Below are 19888 nucleotides of genomic sequence, written 5' to 3' on the forward strand. Positions count from 1 at the left end.
CGTCGTGCTTGTCTTTAGAAGAATTGCTTTAAAGCGACTTCTTCTTAGGTTTTGTTACGTTTTGGGAAGAGGGTTTGCGAACCTGCTTGTGGAGCCTCTCGGAATTAAAGTGTTCCTGGACAGGGAGAAGGCTCTCGCCCCACCAAGACAGGGAGATGCTATAGGAAAAGACAAAGCTGTCAGCGGGGTCCACAGAGCAGAGGCTGCAGACACGTGCCTTCCAAAAGAACATGCCGTTTTCCACTTAGCTCTCTCTTTTCTTTTCCCTCCTTCACTGCTGACCTGAAGCCAGGTAGGTCAGCTGTTTGTTTTTGAAGCTGCATTTCTTGTTGGTTGAACTGACTTGCATCACATCTGGCTGACACCGATGCTGTGAGTGGCAGAAATAGTTTTGTTTGTCTTTTCTATCCTGTTTCTATTTTCCCTGTCTTTTCTTCTTTCATCAGCCATGATGATGTTTTGGTTTTGTGGTGTTTTTTTGTTGTTGTTTTTGTTTGGTTTTGTCCTCCACTTTGTCCCACCCCCAATCTCATTTTGTTTTATTTATGGATAGTCTCAAATCCATCCTCTGCCTCAAATCATCTCAACAAATCAACTCTGTTGCTAGCGGAGTTTGGAGGCAAGTGTCATGTTCTACTTTCTGCCATGTCTGAGCTATGCATATTTTGCATTGTAATACTACACATCAATAAATAAATAAATTGAGACAACTTGTGCTCAGGTAAGCAGTGAGGCTGCCCTGCACATCCGAGCTGCCGGGGTTGGTGACGTCCCCCAGCATCTTCAATGAAAAGCACTGTTGCAGGATGTGAAGCCTGACACTTTAATGCGTTTTTAAAACTGCCAGAGGGCTGGGCCGCACCTTTAGACGTGAGCTAACGGAAGGCTAAAGCAATCACTAGTCCGGGGTCAACAACACGCGCGGGGCTCAGAGGGTGGATGAAGCAAGTTACATACTGCAGTGTCTTAATTTTGTGTGGCATCCTGGTGTATGTTTAACCCCCCAGGAGGTTTCCAGAAGCTACCCTTCTTCCACGGCCCCCTCTCCCGGCAGCTGTCCGGCTCCCGCCCGCCTGCGCCCTCTCCCCGGTAGATGGAGCATCCTCATCGCTTTTCACTCGCAGCCGGCGCCGCTGGCTCGACGCGAAACCCCGCAGCCCTCGGAAATCTTCATCGTCGCCTCCTAACTCTTACTACCACGACAAACGGGTGGGTTCCTGGGTGCAGGGGCACGCATCCCGCTGATACGCCCCCGAGGATGCAGAGAGTTGCGGCTTCTGGTGATGGGACCCGCCGGCCATTGCTGGTTGACCAGCTAGCAAAGCAGCCTCAACCCCTTCTCCCGGCAGATGAAACTGCTCCAGTTTTCACAGCGGAAAGCCCGGCCTCTGGCAGCTGCCACCCTCGCTCACAGCGGCTCACGGCAGGGAGGGCAGCGAGACGTCGGCTGGGAAGTGGCACCTGCCGGCCTCTCCGTGCCATTTGACGCGGCTCATTCCGCCACGCAGGAGGCCGGTGCTGCAGTCTGTGTTCGCATCCCCCTGCGTCCTTACCGCCACCTTTCCCCTCCCGACGCCAGGGGCGCGGGCGGCTTCTCAGCCATTTTCCCACCTTGCTGCAGTCAGGGGCGTGGGTCGTGGCTGGCGGTGGGGGAGAGCGACGAGGCGGTGATCACACACCCGAGGAGCCTGTAGGTGTGGAAGGCTCCTCCCGGGCTAGGTTGGGTGCTGCTGTAGGTTGCCCCTGTGCCTCTCCGGGACAGCGGGGACGAAGCTGAGGGAGCGGGGCGGGGCGGTGTCCGTGCTCTAGGCCACTCTGCTTGATGGCCTTGGGTGAGGTTCTCTTGGCGGCTGTCATGGCTCTCCTTGCCCACACACTTCTGTTAGCACATCAGGCGATGCAGAACCACCACACTCTGGTCACTTTCCCGGAGCTGATGGCCTCCCAGAATGCGAAGGGACCGCCTGGCTTCCCCGGTCCTGTTACCACTTTCGGCCGGGAGACCCTCACCCCTTTTTCTGTGCCGCCATTTTATGGCCCTCAGCTTCAGCCCTCTGGTGTCCCGCAGGATGGGCTCCCCGCTACTATTTTTATACAAATACTGTTTTATACAAATCTGTAATATACAAATTTATACAAATTTGTATTTTATACAAATTTATTACCTAAATTCCACGAATTTAGGTAATAATTTGCAGCAATATCCATTTGTTCAGAATGTGCCAATCCAGTACGTGTTTGACTTTCTGAGGACTTCAGAAACATCTTGGTAGCTAGTCATGAAGGCAGGGTACAAAATGTATGGTGGCAATATGCTTTAAAAGGAAAAAAAATATATATATAAGTGCGAGAAACAGGGACTTAATAAATGAAGAGCCCTACATTTTTTTTTTTTAACTCAGATGTAATAACCACAGTTTTCACTGGCCAGAAAGGCGGTTTGATGATGTTGGAAACAGTGAAAACAAAAACATGTCCTCACCTTCAAGGCAGCGTTCCAGTCTTTCCTCAGGGTTCCTAAAACTGTGGTGCAGAGGAGGGGCAGAGGAACATAAACCACACAATGAAAGGCACTTCTATATTTTTTTAACAGAAAAAAAAATTGCCTCTGCAAAATTTCAAGAAGAATCATATAACTGGTCACTTAAGAGAATCTTAAAACAGTAACAGATAGTACAAGAGAAATACAGCTTGCTCTCAAAAGAGCCCTGCTGGAAAGAAAATTATTTACATAATTTATATAAGACAGCAGAAATTAGTACTGTTGCACAGCTGACAGTGGGTAGAAATGAGGAAGAATTTTACCTCATAGATTAGGGGTACTTTTCACCTTTTCATGAAGAACACAGAAATGGCTGTTGGCAGATGGTATGTGAAGCTACTGCTGCAACTCTGCTAGGAGAAGTGGCATTAATGTCAGTGTTATGATAATGGCTAGAGACTCCATCAGACAGTTTGCTTGTGGTTTACACACTCAGTGCAGTCTTGTAATGCTTTATACCACAATTGAATTACATATAATTACATTAATGTACAAAAATGCAAGATGCTTAGTAATTCTTTTTCTTGTGGCAGCATTCAGGATAGCATCATTAGAAGTAATATATGAAGTCTGAAGCTCTTTTACCTATTGCTAAATATTATGTATTTCTCTTTTGCAAAAAATAACAGCCCCATATGAGAACAAACTCTGAATTTATCATCCAGAGTTGGCTAATGGTTGGATGCTACTTTTTTCTCCAGTAAGACCAAGAATCAGTCTTTACTACAGTCATATCCTGGAAGTTATCAACTGTCCAAAATGTAGAGCTCTTTTGTTTCAGACTGGTGTTAACTACTGTTTTAAAATCTAAACACCCTACAGATTATTAGTGCAATTGAATCTCTCAACGCTTTCTCCTAGTGACAGGCGTCCTTGTAATTGACAACACAGAATAGCATTCCTCCTAGTGACAGGTATTCTTGTAATTGACAACATAGAATAGCATTTGTCATTTGCAGTTATTTGCAGTTTACTTAATTTTAATTATCCATAATAGCAGGTATTCTACATGTGCATGATTTCAGAAGTGTTGCCATTTTCTGCAGCTTTACTGTTTACATAAACTGTATTGTAAAATTACAGCAAGAATTTAAACATTTACTTCAGTTCTGTTTCTCTTTCCTACAAAAGTGTTCAAAGGATAAAATTAGTCATAACTTAGTGGTTTGATGATAGTGTAGTTTGTATTTTTGCTGTACAGTCTGCTCTACTGCTAAACTTTATGTTGTGATATATAAACAATGAATAGATTTTTTTTGCAGTTTAGTGTTTGTGCTTTTTATTTTGCATTTGTGTGTCCTCTGTGTACTACCCAATATTTTGCATTTTTTATGGAAAACAACTACAAACATTGTTAAACTGTCTCTAGAGAACAGTTTTTTTAAAATATATGCTCCTAACTAATTCTTGCATCCAAGGGAATTACTTAGGATTTTCTTTCATACCATGTAAAAGCAAAAATATTCTGCATTGACCTGTGGCTTGATGTAGTATTTCTTAGTATTTTTCTTAGTGTTTCCAGAATCTGATTCTTTGCTATCTTAAGTGTTTCCAGACACTAGCAACTAGGGTTTTAAATACGTTTGGTAAAACTATTATCTTTCTCAGAGTTTTTATCAGAGCCTATACTAATCCAGTCACTTGGATTAGGTGTTCTGATCTTCACTTTACTGTTAGGCAATTTCATTTCTGTCAAACATCCAGCATTTTAAATGCTTTCCCCCGCCCCTCCTGTTTCCAGCCTCAATGCTATAGTATGTAGCCTTAATGCCACTTAAGTTAAATTCTGCAGTTGTTTTCTATTCCAGTTTATCCTGGATTAGGATTTTATCCTCATCACCAGTTTGTTGTGGCTTTACTTTTTTTTACACAGTAGTAAGGTTGTGAAGAAGCCGTTGTGGAACAGGTAAGTATCAGATAACTTTTCCTAATGTGGAGTGTATCTGAGTGAACAACATTTTGATTAAATGGTAATTGTATCCGTTTTAGTGGACTACATGACTCCCAAAGTGTTTAAAGGCCCATAACTAAATTTCTGCACATAGCAGCACTATCCAAACAGAAGAATGGATTTGGAATAATCTGCTTTCCGTTGTATGTGAGGTCTGTCTTTAATCTCAGTTAGACATCTGCAATCATAGAATCATTTAGGTTAGAAAAGATCTTTAAGTCATTGAGTCTAGCCATAAGATACACTTTCTGATTTAAATGTGCATTGCAGTTCCAATGGGAGGAGTGTACAGAATGAATAAGTAGCTTTTCCATTACCAGCATCATTGTCTATAAGCTTAGTAAACCAACTGGAGCAGAGGCTACACATTTTGTACACAAGCATCTTTTCTTTCCTTCTTCATGCCTTCTAAGAACACAAAGTGCTCCAGGAGCAAAGCTTTACCTAAATGATATACCTCCTTTTTGCTAACTTTGATTTGGAGTTTCAATGAGTCCACTACCACTGCCACTCAAAAATTTGTTTCCTCTAAAGTGGTTTGCATACTAATTCAAATGCAATTAAAACTTCTTTTTCTTCCTTTTATCTTGAAGTATATGGTATTCTCTTGCAATTTTGACTTGTTTATTGTATCAGTAAAGCTTTTGAGTGTGTAAATCCTCAAAGTGCATTTTTCTTTCATAGTTTACAGAATGAGTGACAGGCTTTTGAGCAACTTAGACAAACTTCTGCTTCAGTTTGGTAGGTCATTATATCAAAAATAATTACTAACAGTCCATAGAGTGATGTTTTCTGCTTTAAACAGTTGTATTAGCTTCAGATAAATATATGATGTTAAGGTTGTGATCTTAGTCTATGTTTTGTTAGCTGTGAGGTTATGGAGAGGTGTACTAATAGCTACTTAATAGTAAAAGTGCTGTTCTGTCAAACTCTTTGTTAATCAGTGCTTGTGCAATTAGTGCCATGAAACAAACATTTGTTTCACAGCTCAAATCACGTATATGTATATGTATGTGTGTGTGTGTGTATATATATATATATGAAAAAGTGTTTATTTTCTTCTTAGTTTTCCAGCTAGAGCAAACTTCTTATGCCAAGGAACATGTGACTCAACAGATAAATCGTGAGTAGTGATAAATTATCATTTTATTAGACTGCTTTTGTTTTGTTTGTCCTGGTATGTGTTCATGTTTCAGGAGCGGAAGTAAGTCTAATAATGGAAGCTGTCCTGTGTCCTGCTCTCACCCTATCTCATCTTTTGCCATCAATACTTATTCATTCTCTTGAGCAGACTTTGCTTTTGCTTGCTACTTGTTTTTGCTTTCTACTTTTAGCCAATGCTGCTCAGCTGTCTCCTGGACAGCCAGTTTCATGCTGCGCCATTTCCGCTCTTACTCTGTAGCTCCTCACAGTCACTGGCAGTCCTTTGATTCAGCTGTGCGTGCTCAATACATCTGCCACTTGCCTCTCTTTCTTTCTTCATGGTTTTTGTTCTATCCAGATTTGGACCTTTGCCTCATGGCTTCTCTCTTTCTGTTCTCTTAAAATAAAGAAGGTTCTCTCAGTTGCTACTACCTACTCAAGCCTCGTTCTTCTTTTTTTGCAATCAAGCAGCTGGTGATTTTATTTGACAATAAAAATAGTGGACCCAATGAGAAAGCCTTGCTCCACATCAAATTCTTTCTCCCCCTGCCAAGACTTACAGATAGCATAATACTATTGAATTGAGGCTGGACAGATTTTTTTTTTTTAAAATGATGTTACTATGTGGAATCACTCACAAGAATGATTATGGTAAAGAAATTACACAGTCTGAGGACATCTGTGCTCATCACTGGTACTTCCTAGGTAGATATTGAAGCTTCAGGAAAAAGAAGGAGAGAGAATTCTGGTCTGATTGGTGTTCCTTTTAATGGCAGCATTTTTAATAATCTTGGCTGAGATGTCCAAGCTGGTACTTATTAATTAAGAAGATTATCAATAATAGGTCTTAATCATGAAAACATCTGTAACGCTAAGTCTGGTACACCTAGATTTCTATTTTAACTCTTCAATCATATAATTCAACTAAGAGTTGATTTTTTTGTTAACATTTATGCAAGCTTATGGTAAATGAGCATGCTTTCAGAGAAAATCCAAAGCCTGTGTATTCATGTTTCACAGCCATTTGTGTGTTCAGCTCAGAGATTTCTAAATATATGTGAACTCACTGCCAACGCTCCGAATTTTAAAAGTTTTGGTTCTTTCAAAAATTTGCCCAGAAAGTGTATTACTTGGCAGAACAGTTGTAGCATTCAGCCTTGGACTTTTAGTATGAGATTGATCGGTGTTTTTGGCTAGAGTCCCTTTTTATAATCAGTGGAGGGAAATAGGGACTTTGAGGGTGTGATTTGTTTTACCCTGAAGAAAGAGTTTAAAGTAGGTTAGATAAAGTAAGCTGTAAAAAAATGTCTGTGTGTGCTGAGTGTAGTTGTAGCCTCAAGTGTCTAGTTCTGAAGCAAGTGCCAGCCTTGTAAAGTTGGGTGAGATAGATCTCATCCTCAGGGTCCTTGAGAAAGCAAAGGGTGAGTAGAGTAGCTCACACCTCTCACAGAAGTGTTCATTTATAGAAAACACTAAGTCAAATGTTAAGGGTATAGCTTTGCTTAAGTAATAGATGTTTTGATAATACAGTTATCTTATACCTTGCTAAATCTCAAACTGTCATCTGCAGTATCCTTCCAAATACATCTGCTTTTTTACAGAAAATTAACCATATGCCGGTTGTACCATAGTTAGGCTTCATGCTAAGTAAAAGCAAGTTATTGACTTAAAATATGGAAAATATTAAGATATGGAAAATATTAATTGAAGCTATTGAGATAACTCAAGCTACTAAAATACATTGAGAACATTTTGTTTTTCATGGATTGGTATTTTTCTCAGAAATGTTTTTTTCTGGTACAGATGCATGTGGCATTTAAAATTAATATATAGCAAGTTCTGCAAAACCAGACCCAAACTTCAGGATGACCTGAAGCTCTATAGCAGTAATTCAAACAAGACATCTTGCATAAGTAAGATGCCCTTCCTGGCTCAGCAGATGAGCTTGGTGTCTGTGACTGACTTGTGTTTAGCCAACAGGGTAGCAGTGATGTCAAGGTGTGGTTTTGCACTAATAAATCTGAAACCTTGTATGAAAAAAATCAGAAATAAACAGTACAGAGGAGAAAAAAAAGTCCACATAGTTTTGCTCATGGCATTGCAAGGTGAGCCTGCACGATGGCTCTCACAGTTTCTAGTTGTGAAAGAGAACACTGATCATGTTCAACAACATGGATTCTCCACTATCACTCATTTGGAAAACATTAGCATCTGTCTGCTGCTAGAAAAAGTAGAATTAAGTATCTGCCTTAAGAATCTCTGCAGGTATCATAGTGCCTAAGGATTTGTCATTATAACATGTTTTTTTCATTAATTAACCTCTGTCTCCTATGTTAATTTACCATGGATTGCACATTCCCACCTTGAGTAAATTTCCTTTTTCTTTTAATTTCTCTATTTCTGTGTCTAGTAATAATTTGTTTATATGCCTCTAGTGATGTTCTTATTTCTCCTGGTTTTGTAGTCAGCTTTCCCACTCAAAATATTTGTGTTTCTGGACTTCTGTAAAAGAAACCAAATGTTTAAAAGAGAATTTTATTTCAAACAACTTTTGTACTGCAGTCTCCCCAGTTGTGAACAGGGGCGAAGTGGATTATACTCTGTTTTCCCTGTACACTACTTGTAGTCTGCAAACACTGTGGACTTCAAACCAAAAAAAAAAACAACCGAAGTTCAGCTCTAGCTGTTAAGAGTGTTTTGCTTTCTACCACTAAGAGTTACTTTGGTTTTGTATAGGCTAGGATGCAGAAACAGCACAAATAATCTTCCAAAGTTAGTCTCACAATAATAAATGATAATTGCTGTACTACATAGTCAAAACTAATTTTTTGACTCGATTGTTGCTTTGCTCAGTTGCACACTGTTCACTCATCTGGCAGTCTCAAGATAAAGTATTTTGGGTGAAATTTTTAATAATTCTGAATGCAGACTTTTATTTCACAGATGTGTTGAAAATACATATTCTTATTTTTGTATTTATTTTTAATTCTAGTGCATACTGCCAAAATAATGGAAAAAAAGAATGAAATTTCTAGGTTGGAGGAAAATATAAATAACAGCAATGATGCAATTGCTGATTTGCACAAGCAAAATAAGAGTAGTAAGGAGAGCTGCAAGGCGTAAGTATAATATAGCCTGAACTTTCAGTTATGGATGGCATTAACAAAGTCAGTGAGGGAGTAATGTAAAATTATGTGTGTGTGCTAGCAAGAGTGATGTTAAAGAAAACATCAGTATTCTATTTTTTTCAAGCTGCAAATCATCAGGTACAAAAATAGCAGTATTACCTATCCCCTGAAAAAGTAAATTACAGAAAACCAGGATACAGTGAAATTTTGGGTTTTTTAAAATTAGAATCAACAGGTCGCAGAGACCGCAGGTACTGTCTTTGCAGCATGCAAAGTAGTGAGGTGATAGAAACGTAACTTTTCTATATTTGGATGCATCTGAGTTCTGTTGAATTTGGACATTATTAAGAATACTGTCTGAAAAAAGTTAATTTTTGTTAACTAAAACAAGTTAGTAACTACTGGTGAATGTAAGTCTCCATTGTGTTCGTTGTTTAATTCTGAATTTGGCTTCCTGAAATGGAAGCATCTTTCTATTGTTAATTGACAATGTGTTTTGCATTACTTTTTGCCTTATACATATTCTCTCCTAAGATTTTTGTTGTTGTTGTTGTTCTATACATACTCTCTCTCATAACTGTCTCCATGCACAGATATATCTGCACTTCTAATAGCAGATTTTGGTGTAATTTTTACTGCAGATTGCCAAATACTTCGTCTAGTGACACTGTGCTGGCGAAGGCAATGGGCTGCAGTTCACAGATTATAGAAAATTTTCTGTGAGATTATTAGTGCAAGTTTCAAATGCAGATCACTTTTGGATCTTAGTAAGTTTCTCAAGCAAGAATTTGTCTACAAGGAGTTTTTTCTTACTGACATGGAATATCTAATGTTTACAAATGACAGTCTCAGCTGTTGCAAGGGTAGCTAAAAAGGCAAATCCATATTTGACAATACAGAGAGTTTGGCCCAAATGATACAGTCCTGCCCTTTCACTGTGTTGCAGCCTTTGTCTCTCCACAAACTGTCTAGTTCTTTGGCAGATGAAGTGACAAATTGCTAGTAAATTCTGTCTTCTGTTTTCTTGCAATTCTATACCTGGGGATAAGGAATAATAAAATATAAAGAATTGAATAAAAATATCTGTAACATAAATTTTAATTTTTTTAAGATGTGAATGGAGAGTGTGGGTTTTCTAAGAATAAAAAGAGAGGTAAAGATAGCACTGGGGGCCCGTCTAGGTTTATTGTGAACTCTCTGAAAACAGAAGAATGAGTGGAATCATTAGTGATTTAAGTGGGTATAGTGGCTGGCTGCTTGCATCAATTGCCATCCCATACTGATCTGTAACTTTAACATAAAAAGAGTTAGAAAAATATTTGACTTTGACAAGAAAATTCCAATTTTTCCTTTGCATTAAATTCTTGCCTCCATTGCAGTATAAAATAAAAATGTCTGTAAGTTTCTGAAACCTTTCACGCTGCTTCCTTATATACCTTTTGAAGTTGCAAATCTATTTGTAAATGACAAGCTGTTAAGTGATGCAAATAAAGAAATAAAAAATGAAGGGTAGAACTAAGGATCTGCTCTAAATTTTTATCGTTGAATTCAATGGGGTTTGGCTCAGGTCCTACAAAGAATAATTAATGGCATTAGTGTAAAGAGACTGAAAATGAGAAGTGACTCATTAATGAATACATGTATTCATAGAAGGACAATGCTTACAGAAGAGAAGAATCTGTGTCTTAAATTATTGAAAATGTCATTTAACGACGTACTGAAAACTGTGATAAACAGGCCCGAGATATAAGAACAGACAATTAGAGCAGTTAGGTACTAGAATCATCTTAAACTTCTAAAATTTATTGTAGTTGATACTCCATATATACTGACCATGGTTCTAATGTTGGTTTTGCAAATTCAAATATGATTTTTGAAGTCACACTCACCCTCATAGTTTACAAATTGCTACTACTGCCCAATAGAGCTCTCAGGGAAGCAACTTTTCATCTGGATCACTAGACATTGTAAGTATATTGAAGTATCTCTGAAGCCTTTGAACAAAATGTGGGGGTTTTATATTCAACAAGTCTACAGAAAATATGATAGATGAGGCAAGTGAAGTGGGATGCTACTGTGTTTTTATCTATGTAATAAAGAACCAAAGGCACAACATGACCAAAAAGAAATGTGTATTATTAGATAAGTGATGACATTTTCCTAGTATTTAGTTTCTTGAATGATTCAAACTAGAAACCTGATTCCAGAACAATAAGTGGTGGAGAAACAATTGTATTGTTTCTCTTCTGTTTTTAAAATTTGGATTCAAGGATGGTGAGATTTCTAGGGAATAAAAATAAAAGCCAGATGAATTTGGAATGTTGCTAATTTGAAAAGGAAATTGTTGTCTTGTCCTACTAGCTTTCAGAAAAGTGAGGATAAAGATTTTTTTTATATACCCTAGCTAATGAAAGAAAGGACAAATAAATGTGATAGCTACCATGAACATCTATGAAACACTGATGTGTAGAGCAAACTTTTAGATGAGCTACTTGAATCCTGTGTACCCTGTGTTTACAAAAGTGTTCTTGTACTACCTGTTTCTTTCATGTCTGCAGAATAGATGTTAACACAAAATGCAACACACAACACAGTTTGTACATTGATTAAGAGAAGCTCTGTAACTTTTACATTGCCTGTTTTTTTCTCTTCCAAAGAAAGGCACTGCGTATTCTGAGTAGAAAAGTTTGTGTGCCAGTAGATTTTCATGTTTGTTTCCACTTTACAAAACCTGAGCCTTTAAAAATTCAGCTTTCTACTGAATTTGCAGTAGATCTGGTGAAGCAGCCTTTTTCTATCTAGATTTTTAATCACCAGTAATGTAAAACAATTTGTGCCAACAGTGCTAAATTTTCTGAATGGATGCTGCAATTTCTCATTCAGCTGTTTATGTTAACCATCATTACTGATGTTATAGATGTTGATTCTTTATTATGTTGTCTCAGCACCTGAAATACATACTTTTCTTGTTCAAGGTTTTTTGACTTCAGTTTAATACATTAATTATCATGTCTTTGTTCTTTATTTATTTCCTTGATGGAATTACATTAAATTAGCTGTTACTGAAGCCTCTATTTTATTCTACCTTTGGAGTGATTGTCTAAATGCATGTTCATACTTTGTGTTATTGCATACTACGAACCCTTCTGTTTTGAATCATAGGGCATACGTATTCACATCCAAAAATGCCCTTCGTTTACTCTCGTCATGAACACGCAGTGCAAAGTGAGCCATATACACCCTGAGTTGCTCTCACGTCTCCAGTGATGAATTACGTGCTTTGCTTGATTGCAACTTTGTTCTGTATTGCCATTTCTCCCCTCCTTCTTGTTGAGGTAACTCATTAAATCTCTCTCTACTGTTCCATTTAGCCTCTGCAGTCCGTATGGATTTTTCCTTGTATTTCTACAATGTTTAGCTTTAATAGTATCTATATACACATTCCTAAAATTGGGGGTTGTATGTATGTCTCCTAGGACAGACAGATCCACTCAAACTTCATTGCAGGTGTGTGTTGGCTTAGGGTATCTTGTGTTCTAGACAAAAGCTGCTTTTATCAATCAATTTAAGCCCTGACTGGAGACAAGGTGTGTATGTGCTATTTTTTTTCTATGGGAGGTGCCCTTGGAGGAAACGGGATCTCTGTCCTGCACTAGCCCAGTCTGTTAGATGATTCATCCATCATCTGAATCTCAGTTCCCAGAACCTCAGAAAATGCCTGCTGACAACCTGTCAATACAGAGGTTATTTCCTCTGAATGAGCAGAGTATTTGTCAGCAGCACATATGCCTATTTAGCTCAGTAGACTTAAGTAATTTTTCTGTCCTTTCCCTTACCTCAAAACACTTTGGTGTCTGTTAAGTGTTATTAAGGTGCTAATGGCTGTTTGGAAGCTCCATGCACCAGAGGTGTTTGACTTTGTTTATTACCATCTTAAGTGAGTAACATCCTGGCCATTTGTCAAGTTACAGCTTTCTGTGCAGATACAGTTCTGTTATCTTACCTGAGAGGGTAGGATATGTCCAGGCCTGGATGGCTCGTGCTCCTAACAATAACATTTTCAGGCAGAATGCTTTCTTTTTAAAGAGCCATTATATGCTTCTCCTAATGATCACATCTGAATCAGAAAGTTTATTTGCCTGATTTTCTGGAGTTCCCACATCCAAGGAAGTGCTATCTCTTAATATCTGAATGCTGTTAAGTACTATTAGTTTACTAGTCATGTGCCCTTCATGCATTTCCTCACATTGCTGTACTTTTCAGTACAGTCTATACCATCCTGCAGTAAGAAAGTCACTTTGGTCAACTGAATCATAGCTGTTACATTATAGGAGACTCCTGGAATAAGAAGTAAAACCAAAAATGGATTAATTGTATTTCAAGGCTTTTATGGCAGCCACACTAGACGAGACCTGAAATAAAAATTACAGAATGTGGAGCCGTATTTGCTCTAGAGGCATTTAGTTATGAGCTTGGTATGAGCCATTCAGCAGCTTGTGTCTGGAGACACGTTTCTGGAACAGATACATTTAGCTGTGTAGACATCTTATACAGCCAGATGCCTGGTTCAATAGGGACAGGGATCTACTTGAGAGAGTCCAACAGAGGGCTACAAGGCTGGTTAAGGGACTGGAGCACTGCCTTATGAGGAAAGGCTGAGAGACCTGGGGATTTTTAGTCTGGAGAGAAGACTGAGAGGGAATCTAATAAATATATAGAAATATATGAGGGCTGAGTGTCAAGAAAGAAGAGACAGCCTCTTCTCACTTGTGCCCTGTGTTAGGACAAGGGGCAGTAAACTACAGCACCAGAAGTTCCACCTCAGCATGAGGAAGAACTTCTTTATTGTAACTATCACAGAGCACTGGAACAGGCTCCCCAGAGAGATTGTGGAGTCTCCTTCTCTGGAGACTTTCAAGACCCAACTGGATGTGTTACTGTGCCACCTGTGCTAGATTCTATGGTCCTGCTCTGGCAGAGGGGTTGGACTCAAAGACCTCCAGAGGTCTCCTGACATCCTGTGATCCTCTGAACTGCGTGGAATATGAAAATATATGTGGATGAGGTGGAAAATATGTGGACTTAGAGGTGAAAAAGAATGTTGCTTGACAGAAACAAAGTTCAGCTTTCGTCGCTAATTTATTATTAATTATTAGCTGGCGTGTTTTCCTGTAGGGGCTGAATATGAGTTCAGATCTAGTCAATAAGAGGTGGTAGGTATGTGGATCTGTAACTCCGCACTGCTAGGTCAGTTCTCCCAGTGTCTGGACTGAGGAACTGAAAGACAAAGTCTCTTTCTGTACATATCTAAAGGATTTACCCATGGCACAGCTCTGAATACCTAACATAGGAATTTAGATGCCTAACTGCTTAGCATTAGGGTCCAAAAAATTTGGGAAGCTGACTGTCTTTGTTCCTTGAAAAAGTGCTTCATAATCTTTAGTGGCTTTATAATCTTCAGTGGCAGAACAAGAGGACACAGTCTCAAGCTGTGCCAGGGGAAGTTTAGGCTCGAGGTGAGGAGAAAGTTCTTCACAGAAAGAGTAATTGGCCATTGGAACGGGCTGCTCAGGGAGGTGGTGGAGTCACCATCCCTGGAGGTGTTAAAAAAAAAAGATTGGATGTGGCACTTGGAGCCATGGTTTAGTTATCATGAAGTGTTAGGTAATAGGTTGGACTTGATGATCTCTGAGGTCTTTTCCAACCTGGTTGATTCTGTGGTTCTGTGATTCTGTGGTTTATTAACTGTATATTCTTGAATTTGCACCTTTAAAATCTTAAGAAAATAAATGTGCATATAAAAGCTTTCTGTGCTAAACCCGTTTATGCTTGACTTTGAAAACATCAGAAAAAGCAGTTATTCTAGTAAGCTAGCTGAAATAACCTGATGTCTTCATTTCCAAATGGCTTTTGCTTGGGGAAAGACCACTTACATGCCTTCTTTTTTATACTTTCTCCACAGCTGGAAGCCTACCTATGTCATTCTTAGCAAGCATGAAGAATATTTGAAAAATGAACTTGAATCTTTACAAGAAGCTGTAGAAAAAGAGAGGTATCTGTTTTTATGTGGGACGAGGGTTCTGGCAGTAGTACTTTTTTACCCTGTCTAAACTGATCAGCAAAGATAGCACAGTCTGCGTCAAAAAGTTGTAAACTTTTCAGGACAATATAATTGGCTGAGTTAAAAGAAATGTCAGTTTACATTAATATGAGGTCATGTGTTATATTCTAGGGTAGAATAAAATACGGCTTCTTCAAATTCAATTGCTTTCCAAATGCTGATTACAATTTTTTAGCATGTTCTTCAATTCCCTAGAATTTCACAAAAAAATCTAAAATTAAAAAAACCCCAAAACCGGCAATTAATACTTTGGCTTTGGCAGAATATGAAATATCAGAGCGTATTTACCAGAACATAGACAGGTTTTATCTATGAATTATTTTTTTTGCCATTATTATGAAATATCTTCATGTACACTGTGATTTTGTGAGTTTCAGATATTCAGGTTTGGGAAGACTTTTAAAAAAAAATTATGATTTTGCAGTTTCTTTCTTTTTCAGAAGTATCATTTAATTGAACCTAAGTCTTTAAATTTATATATGGGCTAAGTAAGATAACAATTAGAAGCATTCCAATAATTTTATACTTAATTTGTGAATATGAATTGCATATGATTATTAGAATATACACATCAAGTTTTTGTATACTGTTCCATATTCTTCAGATTAACCACACAGCATGCAAATCCAATATTAAATCCTGAAAAATAGGTTGAGTGGCTCAGGAAAGCCTGGTCTAAAACGACTTCAAGACTAGTTGTGGGCAAGATTGTAGTCAGTATTAATTGCAAATTCATTTCTCTTTAGTAAGTGGCATTTAAGTTGTTTCATCTTCATTAATTAGATTCAGCATTTTAAAGAAATAATTAGTTGTGCAGCATAGCTGCCTGGATTCAATAGAATAAGGAACAGTCCATGGGTGTTTTCACTGATACGAAATTTTCTCAGGTAAAACAGATTTTAGTTTTAGAGGAGTTGCTCACCTTCACTGATCTGCTTGTGAAGGGGAAAAGGTTGGTCAGCCCTATGGTGAAAAAATCATGGTAGACCCGTCTTGAAATCTAAATACCAATGTAGATGTGTAACTTGGGGTAATTTAAAATGTTGTCCTTGATTCTTTTGTAAGTGTTCTTTTTGCCAGTTGTCCGAGAGAGCAGAAATAGCATGCCTGATAGCCTTTAATGAACTCAGTTAGTAGCTTATCTGTCTTCTTCCTGTTCAGAGCTCTATATTTGGCGAAAAATCAGGCTAAACTGGCTTTCTATGAGTATATGATTAAGCCATTTTGGCTTTAACTAATTTGAGCTGACAAGCCAAAGAAGCATTACTTTTAAATTGCTTCTTTAGATAACTAGTTTTGATTCCAGCATAAAAGTGTTTGATCTGTTTTCCTGAGCTTAATTATAAGACATCATGAACATAAATCATAAAATAAATTTTACAAAAGTGGTATCTCAAACAGAGTCCTTCTGTACTGAAGCATTTGATGATGCGTGCGGATTAGTGAGATGTACGTTCAGCAAATTCTAAATATTTAAGTTAGGAAGAAAAATAAGTGCATTTAGAACTTTGTATGTGAATGAGCTTTTTAGCCTGGCTTTTGGGGACACTGAGTCCGTGCTGCTTGAGATCGGAAGATGTTTTAAAAAGATGGGCAGATCAGTTTACGTTTAATTAGGCACTTATGGAGAGTTTAAAAGCCCTCCCTATTTTTTTGTTATTATTGGTTTCAAGAACATAGAAGAAAGCATATATGAATTGGAGGTTCATGCTGAACATAAGGGATATGAAGAATGGAAGAGAAATAAACAACTGTCCCTGTAATGTTCAGGGGTTTTGTGGGTGCTGTCCTTTTCCCGTTGTCATTAGATTAAAATGTGTCCTAGTTCTGAATTCTAAAGAGCCTCTGTTTAACTAGAGGATATGAGCTAGAGGATGTGAATTACTTAGGAAAAATATTAAAAATAGTGAAAAGTCCTCAAGACCACTATACAATATACGGCCATAGATATGAATCTGTGAAAAATACATTTTGGAAACAGAATATAATGTTTGAGGATTATGTTGAAAAGCTTGGAATGCACCTGCTACAACAAATAATATTACTTATTTATATTTTTTTAAAAATGTATTTGTAATACATCTTTAATTGTACATGAGGAAATTTGCTTGTTGCTCAGTTATCATTCATATCATCTAATAACTAAATTAAATAGAACTGAAGATTTTCCATCTTTCCTACCTGGGAAATTTTGTACAGCATGCACAAATATTGAGTGAATCAAGAAACTTAAGATTTCTAAGACCATTCTTGTAGAAAAATAAATAAACGAATGAGTGTAATTTTCCACCTGAAATTTGGGAAGTGTCAGTTCCTGGATTTCAGAGTGTTGATCTAGAGTTTCTTTCCTCTTAACAGGTGTATTGAACTTCAGTCCATATAATAGGAACTAGTGTCTGCAGCATAGCTTTACCTGAAAATTAAGAGTGACTTTTCCTTTAGTAAGAGCAAGAGCTTCCACTACTGAATCTAGACACATTTTTTTAACTCCCTTGCATTGCCTGGCTGATCCTGTGGGCAGACAGGAGTATCTGCCTTTCAGTCATACCATGTGAAATGATGAATAGCAGTTTGAAATAAAACTTATTCTTTAAAGCGGAATACTGTGTGCTTTGCAAGCAGTGAGAACTGCTCTTTAATGCAGGCTTGATTCATGGTGCAGGTAAACAAGTGGATCTCTGGCTTTAGTTGCTATTATGCACCATAATTTGTTTCACAAAGGAATTTATGGCTAATCTACAGGAGTACTAATAACTTAGCATTTTAAAATTTGCCTCTCTCTGCTGTTTGTATAACCATATTCTAGAGGACGACATTTCTTTCACATTCTGTGATTTTATACTGGCATAGTCTAATACCAAGCAACTTTATGTATATTTCTTTCTCAGATGAAGGACTGATCCATGTTAATGGTGCATGCTGAGTGTCTGTAGCTGGGATATCTCTTTATAAACATCTGCCATCTGCATAAGCACCATCAAATTCTTGTTATGTATTTTGCATATGACTAAATCTGTTTTTTATTTTTCAGGCATAAGGGGCATAGAATGTAGAAATAAAAAAAAAAAACAGGACATTTTAATTTATTAAGCACTTATTAAATATTTGCTTTCAATGCAGAAAGAAATGTAGTTATTTGGCTCTGGGTATTATTATTCATAATTTTAAATCTATTAATAATTAACTGTTGCCTGTGTGGGAAATAGAGACTTCTTGCAGGTCTTACCTTAGACCTGTATGACATTAAGAACCAGAACTAGTTCCCTGATTGCATTCTTAATTATTCAGCTTTCCCAAACGATGCCACTTTTGTACTGAAAATTACCTGTAATAAAAATTATGCCTAGCAGCATTGTTGGTATAATAAATGACTCATCCCAATGATATAGTTGAACATTTGATCTGTCATTAGCAATCTATCCTGTAAATTCCACGCATGAATGAGAAAACCTGACTTAAAAATAAAAAGTCTTTTTCAGTGTAGTCATTGTCATTGATTTAACACTAGAGGACAGCTGTTCTGTGGAACAGCACTTTTCTTTCTCTTTTTTCCAAATATAATGTTGATCAATTTTCAGCTTTATTTGTTATGGCATTTGTTTGTTTGTTTGTTTGGGTTTGTTTGTTTGTTTTTGTAGTACAGTCTTTTCAAAAGCTGTTTAAAGTCTTAAAGATGCCATGAACATTAATTGCTGCTACTCACTTTAATAATATGTAGCTGTATGCTCACATGATGTCAGTGAAATTATATTAGTGTAACATTAATTTAAAGGGCAGTTGTACAAGAAGCTGAGCATTCTGGCTCTTTGCCAATTAAATATTGAAGTGCTTGCTTAACCTTAAGCATGAATAGTCCTATTATTTTAGTGTGACTAATATGTGCATTTAAGGCTTCTCTGAGTCAGATTACTCAGCATCTCTTTGGAGGCAGCTCTTAGTCCAGTGATGCATCATCAGACTGCTCTAGATATGGGATGTTATGCCAAGTTCCCTCTTACTGTAAGTTTGATACAGCTTCAGTGAAACCAGTGGAGTTGTGCCAATACACAAAAGCAGATAATTTGGCCTGCAGTGAGTTTCATGAGGTTTACACAGGGAAAAACAATTTCTCTTCTGCTGGGCTGCCTTTAAATGTGTTATGTTCTACATTTCTTTCAGAACAATGAGATTTACCTGTTTTCTGCATCATGAGTGTAGTCTTTATTACATATGGCACAGTCATCCTTGAAAATATTTGGAAGAGGCAGAGAGCCAAATAATCATATATTAATTCTAATCCATATTGTTTCAGGACAGCAGCAAGTCTAAATGAGCTAATTCCATAAATTAATATTATTTTTCCTTACAAACAATGGTTTCATGTGGAGAAAACTAAATCTCTTGTATTTCTGTAGGAAAATGTATCAAGATTACATAACTCAATATAAAGAGGTTTTGAAGCAACACCGTGAAAAATATGCAGAAAGTGCCCTTGCACAGGAGTATTATAAAAAAAAGAAAGAGGTTGAAGAAATCCAAAGCAGAATTTTGAAACAGTATGAAAAATATAAATGGAAAGAAGATGCTTGTTTGGATATTCTGGGTACTACTTTAATCAATGCTTTTATGGTAGAGCCTACTGGCAGTACACTGTGTGTTAAAAGTGCTGTACAGAAATCCTCTGGTTAATTTTCCCCAGTTTCTTTTATGCCAGTAAAAAATGTATTTGTTTTGTTACACCATTTAAGGGAAAACAGTCTGTAGCAAAAAAAAAAAAAATCTTTGAAGAAGAATTTGGAGTATGCATACCAATACTCATTCCTTGAACCCATGAATGTAATGGGGAGAGGTTTGCTGTTGGGGTTCTCAGGGTAAAAAAAGTGCTAAAGTTACTTAAAACTAGTCTCTCAACATTTTAAATTAATTTATTACATTTTTAGTGCTGTTTTTAATGGCATTATTCTCAGTTACACTGCTATTTCTGTTACATACACACACATAAGTGCTCCTGAACTATTAATTTA

The 19888-nt window shown here is 37.5% G+C and overlaps 1 protein-coding gene across 1 annotated transcript in view; it reads left to right on the forward strand.

Moving 5' to 3' along the window:
* The first annotated feature begins 1897 nt into the window (after nt 1-1897).
* Nucleotides 1898-19888, forward strand: part of C4H14orf39 (chromosome 4 C14orf39 homolog) — a 35161-nt gene continuing 17170 nt past the window's right edge. The window contains exons 1-6 of the mRNA XM_054400672.1: nt 1898-2057; nt 5178-5234; nt 5560-5616; nt 8629-8755; nt 14727-14816; nt 19280-19467. Coding sequence (XP_054256647.1) covers nt 1898-2057; nt 5178-5234; nt 5560-5616; nt 8629-8755; nt 14727-14816; nt 19280-19467 — 679 coding nt within the window. The remainder of the gene's footprint in view (nt 2058-5177; nt 5235-5559; nt 5617-8628; nt 8756-14726; nt 14817-19279; nt 19468-19888) is intronic.

Source organism: Indicator indicator, chromosome 4 (genome assembly GCF_027791375.1).
Source record: "Indicator indicator isolate 239-I01 chromosome 4, UM_Iind_1.1, whole genome shotgun sequence".
Classification (NCBI taxonomy): domain Eukaryota; kingdom Metazoa; phylum Chordata; class Aves; order Piciformes; family Indicatoridae; genus Indicator; species Indicator indicator.